Source organism: Canis lupus, chromosome 1, assembly GCF_003254725.2.
Source record: "Canis lupus dingo isolate Sandy chromosome 1, ASM325472v2, whole genome shotgun sequence".
In the NCBI taxonomy this organism is placed as follows: Eukaryota; Metazoa; Chordata; class Mammalia; order Carnivora; family Canidae; genus Canis; species Canis lupus.
Window position 1 is genome coordinate 20,282,731 of NC_064243.1, and position 13,424 is coordinate 20,296,154.

A 13,424-nucleotide genomic window follows, 5' to 3' on the forward strand; every position below is an offset into this window, starting at 1 on the left:
TTAGCTATTTCCACATTTTCCTCATTCGGGTCCTCTAATGTGGTTAGTTGGAGCCTGAAAATGATATTTCCGAATGAAGAGGAAGGAAGGAAATTGTCTCTGTCGTTTAAGATCGAAGGAAATGTAGGTACGTTGCAAAACTGGAACTTGGTGGAATGACATCCGCTCTTTTCATCCCGCCCCACAACGATTGCCTCAAACCCCGGACCCCGGGCAGCACTTGGCGAGCCCGGGGAGGCCTGCCGCGGGGGCCGGGGCTGGGGCCGGGTCGCTTGCTCCCTGGGCGACAGGCCTGCCCAGGGACTAGCAGACACTCAGATGACATCCTCTCATTCCCCCCCACCCCCCGACCATGTGTAGAATAAAGATGAGAACGCTCCCACAGGGATATGCAGACGCTTTTTTCTTTTTTCACCTGCTGCTAAACATCATACAGATCTGCGTGGTGATCACGTATGTGGAGAGATAGGCCAAGGCTTCTTAAACTTCGGTGTGCAGAGGCGGGACCTGAGGATCTTGTTAAAATGCAGTTTCTGACTCAGTAGGTCTGGGATTCTGCATCTCATGGGCTCCAGTGATGAAGGATGCTCGTGGACCACAGACCAAATTTTGAGTGACTACACAGATTGCAAATAGAGGACCGTACCCAACAGACCTGCTTGTACCTTAAGAAATAAGTGGATTACAGGCAGGTCGAGGCTTAAAATGCACTGTGATCCTGAAAGCTGTAATGTGATCTTGAAAGTTGAGCAGTGATAAAGCTAGAAATGTCTTCGGTGAGCCGCTAACTGCTTTCCATATGTACCACTTCTAAATGCTGATTACTCCTTGACGATAAGAGAAGCCTAATTTCAGAATATCATTAGGGTATCTATTGAAGTCTTGACTGTACATATTTAGCGTACTCCCTGGGAATTATATTTTAAGGACATTTTTCTATTAAATCATTGCATATGGAAGAAACTCAATATAATAGCTGATATTTACTTGGGTTCTTAATCAGAACATTGAGGTGTGTGATTTTCATGATTATGATTTTCATTGCAATTAAGTTGATGTTTTGTAGACAGTGAAATTACCATCTACTCCAAAAGATTGCAAAATAGAATTTAACCTCGGAGCCAATGCGGGGGAAACTTGCTTCCACAGGTGCATTTTTGAAACTTCACCAGATAGCATGAAAAAAAAAAATACCACCGCAGAAGGATCACAGTTCAGCAGCGTGAATTGGCTAGCTGGCAGCCCCACAGTCTGCAGCGTGTGTGTCTGGGCCTCGGGTCTTCAGTGGAAGCGTCACCTGGTCTCTTTTTTTCCTGTAGGCATGCCACCGGGATTGCAGGGCCAGAGCGTCTCCTCCGGCAGCTCTGAGATCAAATCCGACGACGAAGGCGATGAGAACCTGCAAGACACGAAATCTTCCGAGGACAAGAAGTTAGATGACGACAAGAAGGATATCAAATCGATTACTAGGTCAAGATCTAGGTAACAGTATATGATACTGTCGCTTCATTTAATTCCTTTATTGGACTTTGATGAAGTGAACAGAACAGGAAGAAACTATTCAGTTTTTTCCTGGCAGGTAAACCTACAAGCTGAAAAGAAAAAAATTAAAGGCTTGCTCTAGAGGTACAGAAGTATCATTTAAGGTACCGGTCCTCTAGTGAAGCCTAAAATGTCTTTGCACTTATGAATTTGGACCTCGTGCTCATTGCACGCAGAGTGAACAATTTGTGACCGATTCGAGTGCAAATGGTGGATTGTTTTAAACTATGCTCATTCTGCGAATTTGGTCAGAAATGATCTCTCCAAAACATTTCTAAAAAGAGATCTTAGCCATGCTAAAAACTCAATTGAGGTATATGCAACGATGACTTTTTTCTTCTCTCGAACGTGATAAGATTTCCCAGCTTTATCTTAAACGTGCTGATCTATATAATAACAACAGTGCCTGAATTGCTTACTTTTTTCTCCCAGATCCTCCCTTCTACAGAAAATACAACTGCAGGAAAATAGCTTCTGGTTGGTTTTCTTAAATATCCGATATCTTTACATTAGAATCTCTCTCCTGGAATATTAACCCTAACCTGAGGATCAGGTGGTGTGGGAACACTGTGACACCCATACTCTTTGCCTCAATTCCCGTGGGTTGTTTTATTTATGAACCAAATAAATTGTACTATGAGCACACCTCCCCCTTTTCAAAGCTGTCGTTCTCAGGGTTAGGTCTAACGTCCGTTAGGAATTAAGAATGTGCCACTTTTTCATATTGCCTTTAGAATTACAGGGATATATTTTATTACATGTCCTGCCCAGAGTTCCAAAAATCCTGAAATCTTCTTACCCCTTCCCTCCCACCATCCCTGCAGCTTCCCGACTCTTGGCCACGTTGGTGAAATTTTAAGGAGAGGCTTTCACATCCCTACCATCTTCTCTGTCAGTCCGCTCTCCGTTCTTGGTAATTTAACTAGTGGCCGTGACTGACGCGTATCCATAGATTCCTAGAGGTTTCAGTACAACGTTTTAACTTGCTATTAAGAACCTTCTTATTTTAGAAGGTCCCTCTCATGACATTTACTTATACCTCTACGCCTGTGCTGTAAGGCAGTGCCAGGCAGTTTTCTTTGCGTGACCAATCTATTTATTATTTATAAGTGAATAGCCAACCCTAATTAGTTATTAGCCTGACTACGTCTGGAAAACAAGTTCCCACTTTCAGACCCACTTTGTGAAAGCGGTGGTGACCTGTTCTGTGTTTCAAAATGTTACCTGAATTTTGACTTCAGGACGGGCCCAGCAGAGACTTGTCTCTGTCCTCCGTTTCCTCTTTGTTTTCTTTTATGGTGTCCTGCTTGTGTAGTGGGATGTGGATGTGGATTAATGGTAACCTTGGCTTCCTTGCCGCCGTCCCACGGGGAAAGGGAAGGAGGGTTTGGTAGAAGTGAAGAGGATCAGATGGCACAGAGAGAGAACCTTCTCCCACTGGTTCAGTTCAGTTGTGTGCCCACCAACACGCATCTGTGGCAGATGGTCCCGTCTGGAAGGGAGTTTAACCTATGGGGAGATGAGCCAAGGCTTAAAGCATCTTTCTTTGGTGCCTTCCTCTTCCCCTCCCTTACAAGTGTTCTTGGCTCACCTACGTCACCTACGTTTGCAACATGTGCTTGCAGCCAGAGAATACCACTCCCATTTTTGATTGATTGAAGCTTCTTGGCTATAATTGGTCCTTATTGCAATTTGGAAGCTACCCAGGGATTCTCCAGAGTGGAAGATTCAGAGCCATAGGTGTCAAGCCAACATTCGCTAAGTGTACATTGAATTGACTAGATAACTTACCCCATGTCTTCCTGACCTAAAATGTTGTGATTAACATCTTTATTCTGTGAACATTTCAGATACGTGGAATATTCAAGTAGAGGTTAACCTTCACGGTCCTATAGATTAACGCTTGAACTTCTAGATCAACATCCTTCCAGATGGTCACCCCCATGTTGTTTCATATAACGAGGAGGCTGTTGCTTTTTTATTGTTTATTTTTCATTTGTTTATTTTTTTTATCTCTGTGACACCTCTTACACCCAAAAAGTTTCTTGCTCATGTTAACTGAAACTGTACCACTCAGAGTTCTCTGTTCTGTGCTGCCTTTCTGAGACTATGCATCTCCCATGCCTCTCTTTGTTATATGATCACCCATGAAGCATTTGAAGCCCTGATGTCATGAAACCTTCCTTATAAGACATGCTTTCATTTGACCCATCATCCTGTTTGCCCTCCATTCAAGTTTCTCATTTGTCAGCATGACACCCAGAAGCAGACAGAAGTACTCTTGCCTTTCCAGACTCTACTGGGTCCAAGCATGTTTTTGCTATGAATCACATCATATTTTGGTTCTCATGATCAGGGATGAGCTTTTGGGCTTCATTCTTGACTCACAGTGAGATCATGGTCCTTTATAACGAGTGGGTGTCTGGTATTTGTTTCATCTTGTTTGTTTTGCATAGTGGATGTCAACTCCGGTTTTCCCAACCTGTTTTGGGGATGGCAAACATCCATGATGTTAAAAGCCATGGAGACCATGATGTTTTTTTTAGCCTTTGTTATTTAATGCATGGAGAAAATGGCTCAGATACATTAAGCAGATCGGCCCAGCCTTCAAAGCTAGTTAATAGTGAAACAAGTGGACAGAAGCTCCCTGTCTTCGCTCTCATGGTTCTGGTGTGTTGAATGTAGGACCTTCTTACTCCTGTCTGGCTGCATCATGTTCATTCTGACCTCTCCAGATCTCTTTTTCAAACACTTGTTTTCCTCGGGTTTCAGGTATGAACGTATGAAAGTTAAAAACAGCAACAACAACACACACACACTTTAGCCTAAAGTGCTCTGCTCTGAGGCCATGCAGAGGAGCTTCCAGGCTAAGTTGACCGTGGCCCCGCTGTGCAGAGCACAGCCTTATTGATGAAAGCCACGTGTGCCCTTGTGCCCCCTGCGTCAGCATGGGCGCGCTCTGGGCCCTGACGTCCACCTCTCCCGTTTTGTTTGGGTTGAGTGTCTGGGAGGAACCGAATGTCCTGTGCATGGATTGTCCCCTCCATCTCTAGCAGTCCCAAGTCAAATGGGTGTGAAGCTCCGCCACGGACAGCGCCGGCGATGGACACGTTCCCCGACAACTCTGGAAGAAGACAAAACTAATTTAGATACCTTCTTTTCCCCCACACCGTTAGAAAATGTCGCATCCCTTCTGTCCCACAGCAATAACGATGACGAGGACCTGACCCCGGAGCAGAAGGCGGAGCGCGAGAAGGAGCGGAGGATGGCCAACAACGCCCGCGAGCGCCTGCGCGTCCGCGACATCAACGAGGCTTTCAAGGAGCTCGGCCGCATGGTGCAGCTCCACCTCAAGAGTGACAAGCCCCAGACCAAGCTCCTGATCCTCCACCAGGCCGTGGCCGTCATCCTCAGCCTGGAGCAGCAAGTTCGAGGTCAGTGCCAGCCCGCCACCTCCTGGCAGCAGGCACGGGAGCTTGGGGCCACAGCGAGTGGGGGTGGATGGACGTGCCAGGCCTCAAGAGCAGGAGCAGAGGAGCAGACCCTTAAGCATTGCCCAGAGCGGCGGGCCCGGTGCAGAGCACGTCTGAACCTGGGCAGCAACCCTTTCTCCCGTAGTTAAGTTGCCCTTACCCGCTAAGACTACGCTGTGACGTTTCCACGTGCGCTCTCAGCAGTTGAGGTTGGGTGTATTGGTTGTGCCAACTTTCTTATTCTGAGAAGTGGCTGTGCCAGGGCACCAAGCAGTTCAACTTGTACCAGTGACTGCCCAGACGGGTCGCAGTAGTGAGCCTTTCCCAGCCCTTGCTTTTGCCCTGTAATAGTAGAAACACAGAAAAAAAGGGTCAACAGATGTGCAGAGTAGTGCCTTCCCGCCCTCCACCAGGAGCCCTGGCGCTAAATGACTGCTCTGCTTCAATCTTCCACAGAAAGGAATCTGAATCCGAAAGCCGCGTGTCTGAAAAGAAGGGAGGAAGAGAAGGTGTCCTCAGAGCCTCCCCCGCTCTCCTTGGCGGGCCCGCACCCTGGAATGGGAGATGCGTCAAACCACATGGGACAGATGTAAAAGGGCAAGTTTGTTCTCAGCCATTTTGGAAACCTTTTCCCTTGTCCTTCCCTCCTCACCAAGGCACCAGCCATGAAAGTCCACTTCTGCTCGAATGAACACATTTTTCCCCCTTGGGAATTAAAAAAATAAAAAAAAAGAGTTTAAAAATTAAAAAAAAAAAAAAAAAAAAACTTCTTCTGCTGTAAGTGTATTAATTGATTCTCCTCTCTTTTTCCCTTCTCAGGTCCAAGCTGCCACATTGCTTCATTAATACAAGAGACCACTTCCTTAACAGCTGTATTATCTTAAACCCACATAAACACTTCTCCTTCACCCCTTTTTTTGTAATATAAGACAAGTCTGAGTAGTTATGAATCGCAGACGCAAGAGGTTTCAGCATTCCCAATTATCAAAAAACCGAAAAACACACAAAAAAAAAAGAAAGAAAAAAAGTGCGACTTGAGGGGTGACCCTCTAACATATCATTCAGAATGTGCAAAGCGGCGTGTGCAGGCTGAGACGCAGCCCAGAGACTGAATGGCAATCTTTCCACACTGTGGAACAATGCATTTGTGCCTAAACTTCTTTTGGAGAAAAAAAAATATAATTAATTTGTAAGTCTGAAAAAAAAATATTTAATTTAAAAAATTGTAAACTTGCAATAATGAAAAAGTGTACTTCTGAAGAAAACCACATGAACGTTTTTGTTGGTATTGAAGTCAGCTAGTGTTTATAATTACTGGATATTGAATAAGGGAAGCCCGGCTGCCCTCGTAACAAAACCAGCAAACGTCCTGATGACAACGAAGTGATGACATTAGCCATTCCTTAGGGTAGGAGGAACAGATGGATCTTATAGACCTATGACAAATATATATATAAATATATATATAAATATATATTAAAAATTTAGTGACTATGGTAAGCTTTTGTTCATTTGTTTCAGACTTTTTTCTCCTGTAAAAAAATAGTACTGATTAACTTTTTTAAAAGAAAGATTTTACTGTAAATACGGATTTTTTTTGTTGGGTTTTTTTTTGTTGTTGTTGTTTCTGTTTCTGGGTTTTTGTTTTTTTTTTGTTTTTTTTTTGTTTTTGTTTTTTTTTTTTTTTGGTTTTTGGTTTTGGTTTTTGTTTTGTTTTTGTTTTTTTTTTCTTTCTTTTTTTTTTTTTTTTTTTGGTCTTATTCTTGTCCCTTCCCCTGGTTTGTTATTGTCACCTGTAGTACCAACTCTGCTTCCGGAGGGGTAGTGCAGGATAAAATGCTGACTCCGATGTTGCTTTTCATTCATAAATAAGTAGAAAGTTGTTTCTCCAGTCTTTTGGGAACACAGGACTTAAAAGTCACATCATGTGTAGATATTACAAGCAGCATTACCAAGACATGGCAAAAAGAGTTTGTCTGAACTGTAATGTTGCGTTTGTGACCCTATTCTGGGATTTTCAGAGGTACAAGGTTAGAATGCTACAATGTTACCACTGTGCCTTCCAATGTTTATATCATCGGAAACATAACATAATCAAAGTGGCTGTGATTTAACAAAATGATTCAAGTGTTACCTACATGTGTAGCCGAAGTAGTGTGCAGTGAGGCGTTTCTGAATACATGGTCAGATTTTTGGAAAAAAACAAAAACAAAAAAAACAAGTAAAGTTCAAAAACCATCAAATGAGAAAATTGCAAGTAGTGTGACAGAGCTGATTGATTTTGTTGCTTTCTTGATTTTTTGTTTTCAAAATGGGTTTACTAAGATGTAGATGACTTAACTGCCTCCTCCTTCGTCTGAAAAAATGCCAATATTCAATCATCATGCAGCATTATAACAAGCCTTATAAGTCCTAAAGCATTAAGTTGCACTTTCTTGAGGAGGGGTAGTGCAGTATTTCTCTGGCCAGTATGAATGAAGTTTATACTTAACATATTTGATAGATCAAGCTATGGCACAGCAACTCATCAGATAGCTAGCTTTGACGTCTGGGCACAATTGAACCAACTTCCATCGTGAATCTTTATAATGATTGACTTTGGTGTATAGTGCAGTAAACAAATAGTGCTCCTAGTTAAGTATTTGTCAGCATCCTTTTGTCTCTAACTCGTTTCTATTTTTACAGCCACACAATCTTGGCATGTATTAAGAGAAAAAAAAATCCCTGTTCAAGTAGTTTTTCCACCTATCAGCACTGAGTAAATGCCATAAATCCATCGAAATGGTCTAAATGTTCCATCTGTTCTCCTGTTTTGCCAGTTATATAGTAATGAAATACATTTGTAAATTTTATGCAACAAATGGCAAACGTATCATTATTTTGAAATTGTGTATGTAAAAGTTATATTTTTACATGTAGACTCTTGTTATTATGTGTTTTAATACATTGTATCAGTTTTTGTTTTCTTTTTTTTTTTTTAACTGTGTGGTTTAAAAAACGTCTCATTTAAATGAAATAGTGAGCTACAGGAATCTGAATTTTATGTTCATTTCCGAAAATGTAAGAACAAATAAGATAGTTACCACGTGGTCATCTTTTACAAACCCATAAACATTTTGATGAGCTGTGTGTGTGTTGAAAACTGTAAATATGTTCAGTAGCGATAAAACGAAAATACTTTGATTTGTTGATAAGTTCCTAAAATGTGGAGGTGGATTAAAACCTTAGGAGAATAGCAGAAATCAAACTTCATGGAGTTATTTTGAGGCTTTCCTACGAAATGTATGAACAAAGGGGCTCAAAGAAAGGCATGGAAGACAACGATGTATACTCTCCCCTCCTCCCGAACAATGGAAACCATGTGTACTTGTTCCTTCAGTATGTTAAAGATTTCCTTTTAGTGGTACATTCTGCACTCATTTTGTATAGTCTACCAAGGCGGGTATCCCTAGGAACAATATTATATAGGAAGCAGGTATACTCTGATCACATTCAGGATAAGTGTACAGAAGAAAATACGGTGTTTACTCTTTAGGGAACTGGAAACACTCCCTGCATTGATGTACATTTTAAGAATGGCACTTTTGATACATGTTATCATAAAGGTGCTTAATAGAGCTGATTTAAAGTTTTTCAAACCTGTAAGCAAAGCAAAAAAAAAATTAAATTGTAGTGGATTATTTTTTAAATTGGTGCTTTATATTTTGTTCTCACTGAAACAGAGTAAAAGCTGCAATTTATTGCTCACCAGCTTTGACGTATTCATTACTCAGTAATGTAATACCTCTATTGTTGAATTCCCTTTGGAAATAAGCGAAAAACTTTCTAGTGGCCACCAAAAGCTGCTCACTACTTTTGCTTGGTGGAGAAACATGATCTGCACCTATACCTATTAATTGGGTTGTGTCCCCATTTAAACAAAAACAAAAAAAAAAAAGGAAAGAAAAAAAAACGGTGAAAGGGAATGTGGCCTTTTTTAGTGTGTTTTTTCTTGTCGTCGTTTTGTCATTATCAAACCCAGGTAAGATATTGGTATCCTGCGCTGGATTTTCGAATGATGTATTAGCAGAAGACAGTTAGGATTAAAGTACTATACAAAATTTCATAAGGGTCCATACTATATACCGCATATCTGATGCCACTTAGGCTGGGGATCTGTTGAAGAGACTTGGACTTTAAAAGCAACTTGGAACAGTTGATCCACCTCCACATTGAAGTAATTTATGAATATGCAGAATAGGGATCTGTTCATCTAGAAACTTTTACCATTTGTCTTCTGTGTAGCTGCAAGGAACACTAATGTTTATACAACTGTCAGTCCACCCAGTAACACAACTGGTTCTGATTCAGTCTTCCGATTCCTTTTCGTTTTTCGCTTTTTCCTATTTCTTGATTTTTTTTTTTTTTTATTCGTGATCTTTATTTTGATGAGGGGTTGTGGGGGGCGGGGAGGGAGTTGAACCAAGACTCGGGGTTAAGAGGATTTTCGTCTTGGATCCAACAAGCAGAATATGATCTGTGTCCAAAAGTGAACTTGTCAGGAATGAAACAATTTCAGCATAAACAAGCACAAAAATTTAGTCTGCTGGCTGACTGGAAACAAAAAAAAAAAAAAAAACAAAAAAACAAAAAAAAAAAAAGGTCAAGATGGAATATGATGAATTCCAACACAATGGGGCACCAAGGCCTTTAGGCCTCTCTTTTGATTTTGCTTTGGTTTTGTTTGTTTTTCTTTAGAGACATGCTCTTTCTCATGGGACTTGAAGTGGACTCATCTTTGTGCAGTGCTGGTTTTGCCATACTCATTTCAAGTATTATAGACATATGTAATGGTGAAAATATATGAACTGTGGCCTTTTTCATTCTTGTTACTTGTGATGCAATTAAGTGAAGATAAGAAAAAAAAAAAGCAGAGATTTACCATGTATCAGTGCCTGGCTTTTTGTTAATAAAGCTTTGTTTGTCTAGTGCTCTTTTTGCTATAAAATAGACTGTAGTACACCCTAGTAGGAAAAAAAAACTAAATTTAAAAATAAAAAATATATTTGGCTTATTTTTCGCAGGAGCAATCCTTTTATACCATGAATATTACAAAAAAAATTGTCAGATTCTGAATATTTCTTCTTTGTAGATTTTTGGAATCATTATGAGTAAAAGTTTGTTACTTTATTTTACTATTTAAAAGATGTTATTTTACCATGTGTTACTGAGATGAAACTGTATGGTAGCTTTTTTTTGTTTTGTTTTTGTTTTTGTTTTTGTTTTGTTTTTTTAGTTGTAGGTCGCAGCGGGGAAATTTTTTGCGACTGTACACATAGCTGCAGCATTAAAAACTAAAAAAAAAAATTGTTAAAAAAAGAAAAAAAGGGAAAACATTTCAAAAAAAAAAAGATAAACAGTTACACCTTGTTTTCAATGTGTGGCTGAGTGCCTCGATTTTTTCATGTTTTTGGTGTATTTCTGATTTGTAGAAGTGTCCAAACAGGTTGTGTGCTGGAGTTCCTTCAAGACAAAACAAACCCAGCTTGGTCTAGGCCATTACCTGTTTCCCATCTGTAGTTACTCGATGAAGTCATGTACATGACCGTTCTGTAGCAATAAATGTGCCATTTTTATAAACTGTTTCTGACACTTGTTTCATTTCATTTTGCATTGTCCATATAGCTCTGATTCTCTTCTGTCGGTAAAACCACATCTATATTTCATTTACCAAGTGTTGGAGGTATTGACAGCTTAACAAACAAAACATACAAAAAAATTTACAGAAACAAATTGAAAAGCAAAGCACATGATTGACCAAGGAGGAGATGCCCTTAATGAAAATGGAACGGGATGCATGCAAAACAAAAAGAAAACTGTCTTAGAGGATTAAATTAATTGAAGGAATAGAATTAATGTGCGTGTCACACTGAAGCTATGCATTTGAAGAGCTCTGAACTGCGCCAGCGTTTTCGGCTCTGCTGCAGCTTTGCTAAGTCAGGTCAGCCTTAACCATTCGGATCAGTTGGTCGACTTTGGCAGAACCTTCTCAGCTAGATCCTTTCAGTTAAAAATCTAAGATGATTTATTTTGTATCACTTTGTGAAGAGCTGGATATTGTCAACCACAAGTAATATGACACTGTATTTATAAATTTCTCAAACTATGCCCACCCCACCACTTCTGGTTGACTCTGTTGACTCTTAATCCAGATGTAAACAACCAGATGTGTTTTTTTTCCCTAAACTTGTACAAATGGACGCGTGTCACCTATGATGGGAGGAAAAAAAATGTACAGATTAAAATTATTCAGTGTTATGTACTGTAAGTTAATATTTTTGTAGAATGGACATCAGTCTACTTGGCAAGACTTGGAGGCTGTTTCAACATTGCATTGTAGAAATGTAAAGTAATGTATGCAATGGAAAGGAAAGCCTGTGGTAGATGAGCACTTCGTAACAGAATGTTCTAAACGAGTACGTGGTTTTGGGGATGTCTCCATATTGCTCTTGTATTCTTTCTAATGGAGTTTAGTGACTAGTTTACCTGAAGGAAACTGTTATAATGCCATTTGGTTCACATGTGAAGTGCCCTCCATAGCCAAATGTTGGGATTTTTTTTTTTCTTTTTGGTTGGACTGTTTGCAGATATTTAAATTTTATGAACTTTCCAAAGATTTTGGTTGATAACCCCTTTTTTCTTCCAAATGATTTGAGATGTTCTTATGTTCTTACTGTGTGTTTTAAATATATATAAAAGAGCCACAAGCATTTAGTCTTTTAGTTATTATATTTGACCATATAACTAAAAAGGGGGAAATGAGCTTGGGCACCACTTCAGTGTCTGATATGTAGTCTATTAACATTACATTTTATTTAAAAGGACCACATTACACTTAAGCTCAACTCTGGGTCATTTTTCAAAGGGAAGTTAAATTGCCAGAAAAACTAAAATATTCAAAAGCTAAGAAGATCCTTACAATGTTAGAAATGAAGAAGGGAAGGCTATCCGGATGAATTGAAACGGAATCATTTTTTGCCTTGTAATTGGACCCACTCCTATAAAACCAAGTAAAAATTTTAGGCTTCAATTGTAGACCACTTTTCTCTTGACTAAAAGCCCAAGACATTACATTTGTGAGCCACTTTTAAAGGAGACCATGAAAACAACAAAACCGGTGTGCTGCTTACATCCAAATCACTCCCAGGGCCACACATTTCAATTGCACTTGGGACTCATGTTCAATAAAGCATGCTCCTACTTCAAACTACTTACACGTCCACATGTTCACTGGTCATAGCATGTGTGATAGAGAAATATGGCCAGTTTTGAAGGACTAGGAGGACAAGGAGAGCCAGAGTTACCTTGGTATTCCTGAGAGATCCTTTAAATCGGGAGGGTTTGATGAACAAATGTGGCCTCAGATCTTTGAGAAAAGAAGACTCAGGGCCACAGCTGGGGAAAAACACTAGTTACCAGTGTAAGTACACTGAGGGACAGCCCTGAAAATACATTGGGTGCTATGGAGTCAAAACAGTCAATCGGGCTGCATTACCTAGGTATTTTCTTTGAATGCTAGACATTAGGTTCCTGAGTTTATACCTAAATATAGCAAGTATCTTATGGTTTAGGCTTTTTGCCATGGAAGGTGTGTGCCTAAAGCAGTGCTGCTTTGACAGGTTTGAGTCAAGGACCCTTAAAAGATGAATGAACCCCTGTATAGAGCAAAATACCCACATACGCAATATCATATTCAGTTTTAAGGTGTTGATGAATCTCTCTAGAATCTAGGCATGGACATTTGTACATGGATCGTAACTTAAGAAAATCTGGTATCTAGTGACTAAAGCTTCAGTGCTTGAACAAGGAATAGAACAATCCCATTCACCTTGATTGAGGTGGCTGAGCTTAGCCAGAAGTAGACTGGTGTCTGGCTTTACTGGGTAAAAGAAAGACCTTTTGTGTAACAAGAAAATAATACAGTCCTCATTCACATCTGTTACACTATATTTAGAAGTCAAATGGCTTTGACGTTGGCATGAACATTTTTGTAAGAGGAAGCAGAAACTTGCCAAGTGCAAAGTGAAAATGCTCATGCAGAATCAGACCTGCTGGCTTGAGATTTTTGATGGTAACCAGCCCATGGGTGAGGAACTCTTATTCTTAAGCAAAAATGACAAAATTTTAGAGCATAGGGCAACTTGGTTTTCTAAAGGAATTGTCTTACTTTACATACCCTTATTTGTGAGTTAGGTTAGGCCATTTTAAAAATGAAGAAATGAAGTCTGTGTGACATGCTGAAGTCCTCAGAGCTAACAAAGTGCCAGTCTCCTGACTTTGAGCCCAGTGGTCACTCCCAAATGACCTGTTTGGCTTCATATTTTAACATGACCCCCCCCCCCATTGGCTGTAGCCAGGTACATTTTTTTG

At 40.1% G+C, this 13,424-nt stretch overlaps 1 protein-coding gene across 29 annotated transcripts in view; it reads left to right on the forward strand.

Annotated features, from left to right (window-relative positions):
- Positions 1–10,634, forward strand: part of TCF4 (transcription factor 4) — a 361,587-nt gene extending 350,953 nt beyond the window's left edge. For 23 of the 29 annotated variants that reach the window (XM_025422190.3, XM_049112451.1, XM_025422183.3 and 20 more), the window contains 4 exons: positions 1,320–1,482; positions 4,747–4,976; positions 5,472–5,612; positions 5,835–10,634. In XM_025422190.3, coding sequence (XP_025277975.1) covers positions 1,320–1,482; positions 4,747–4,976; positions 5,472–5,608 — 530 coding nt within the window. In that variant the 3' untranslated portion in view covers positions 5,609–5,612; positions 5,835–10,634. The remainder of the gene's footprint in view (positions 1–1,319; positions 1,483–4,746; positions 4,977–5,471; positions 5,613–5,834) is intronic. The other 6 variants (XM_025422203.3, XM_035706190.2, XM_049112433.1 and 3 more) reach the window with 1 other exon arrangement.
- The last annotated feature ends 2,790 nt before the right edge of the window (positions 10,635–13,424 follow it).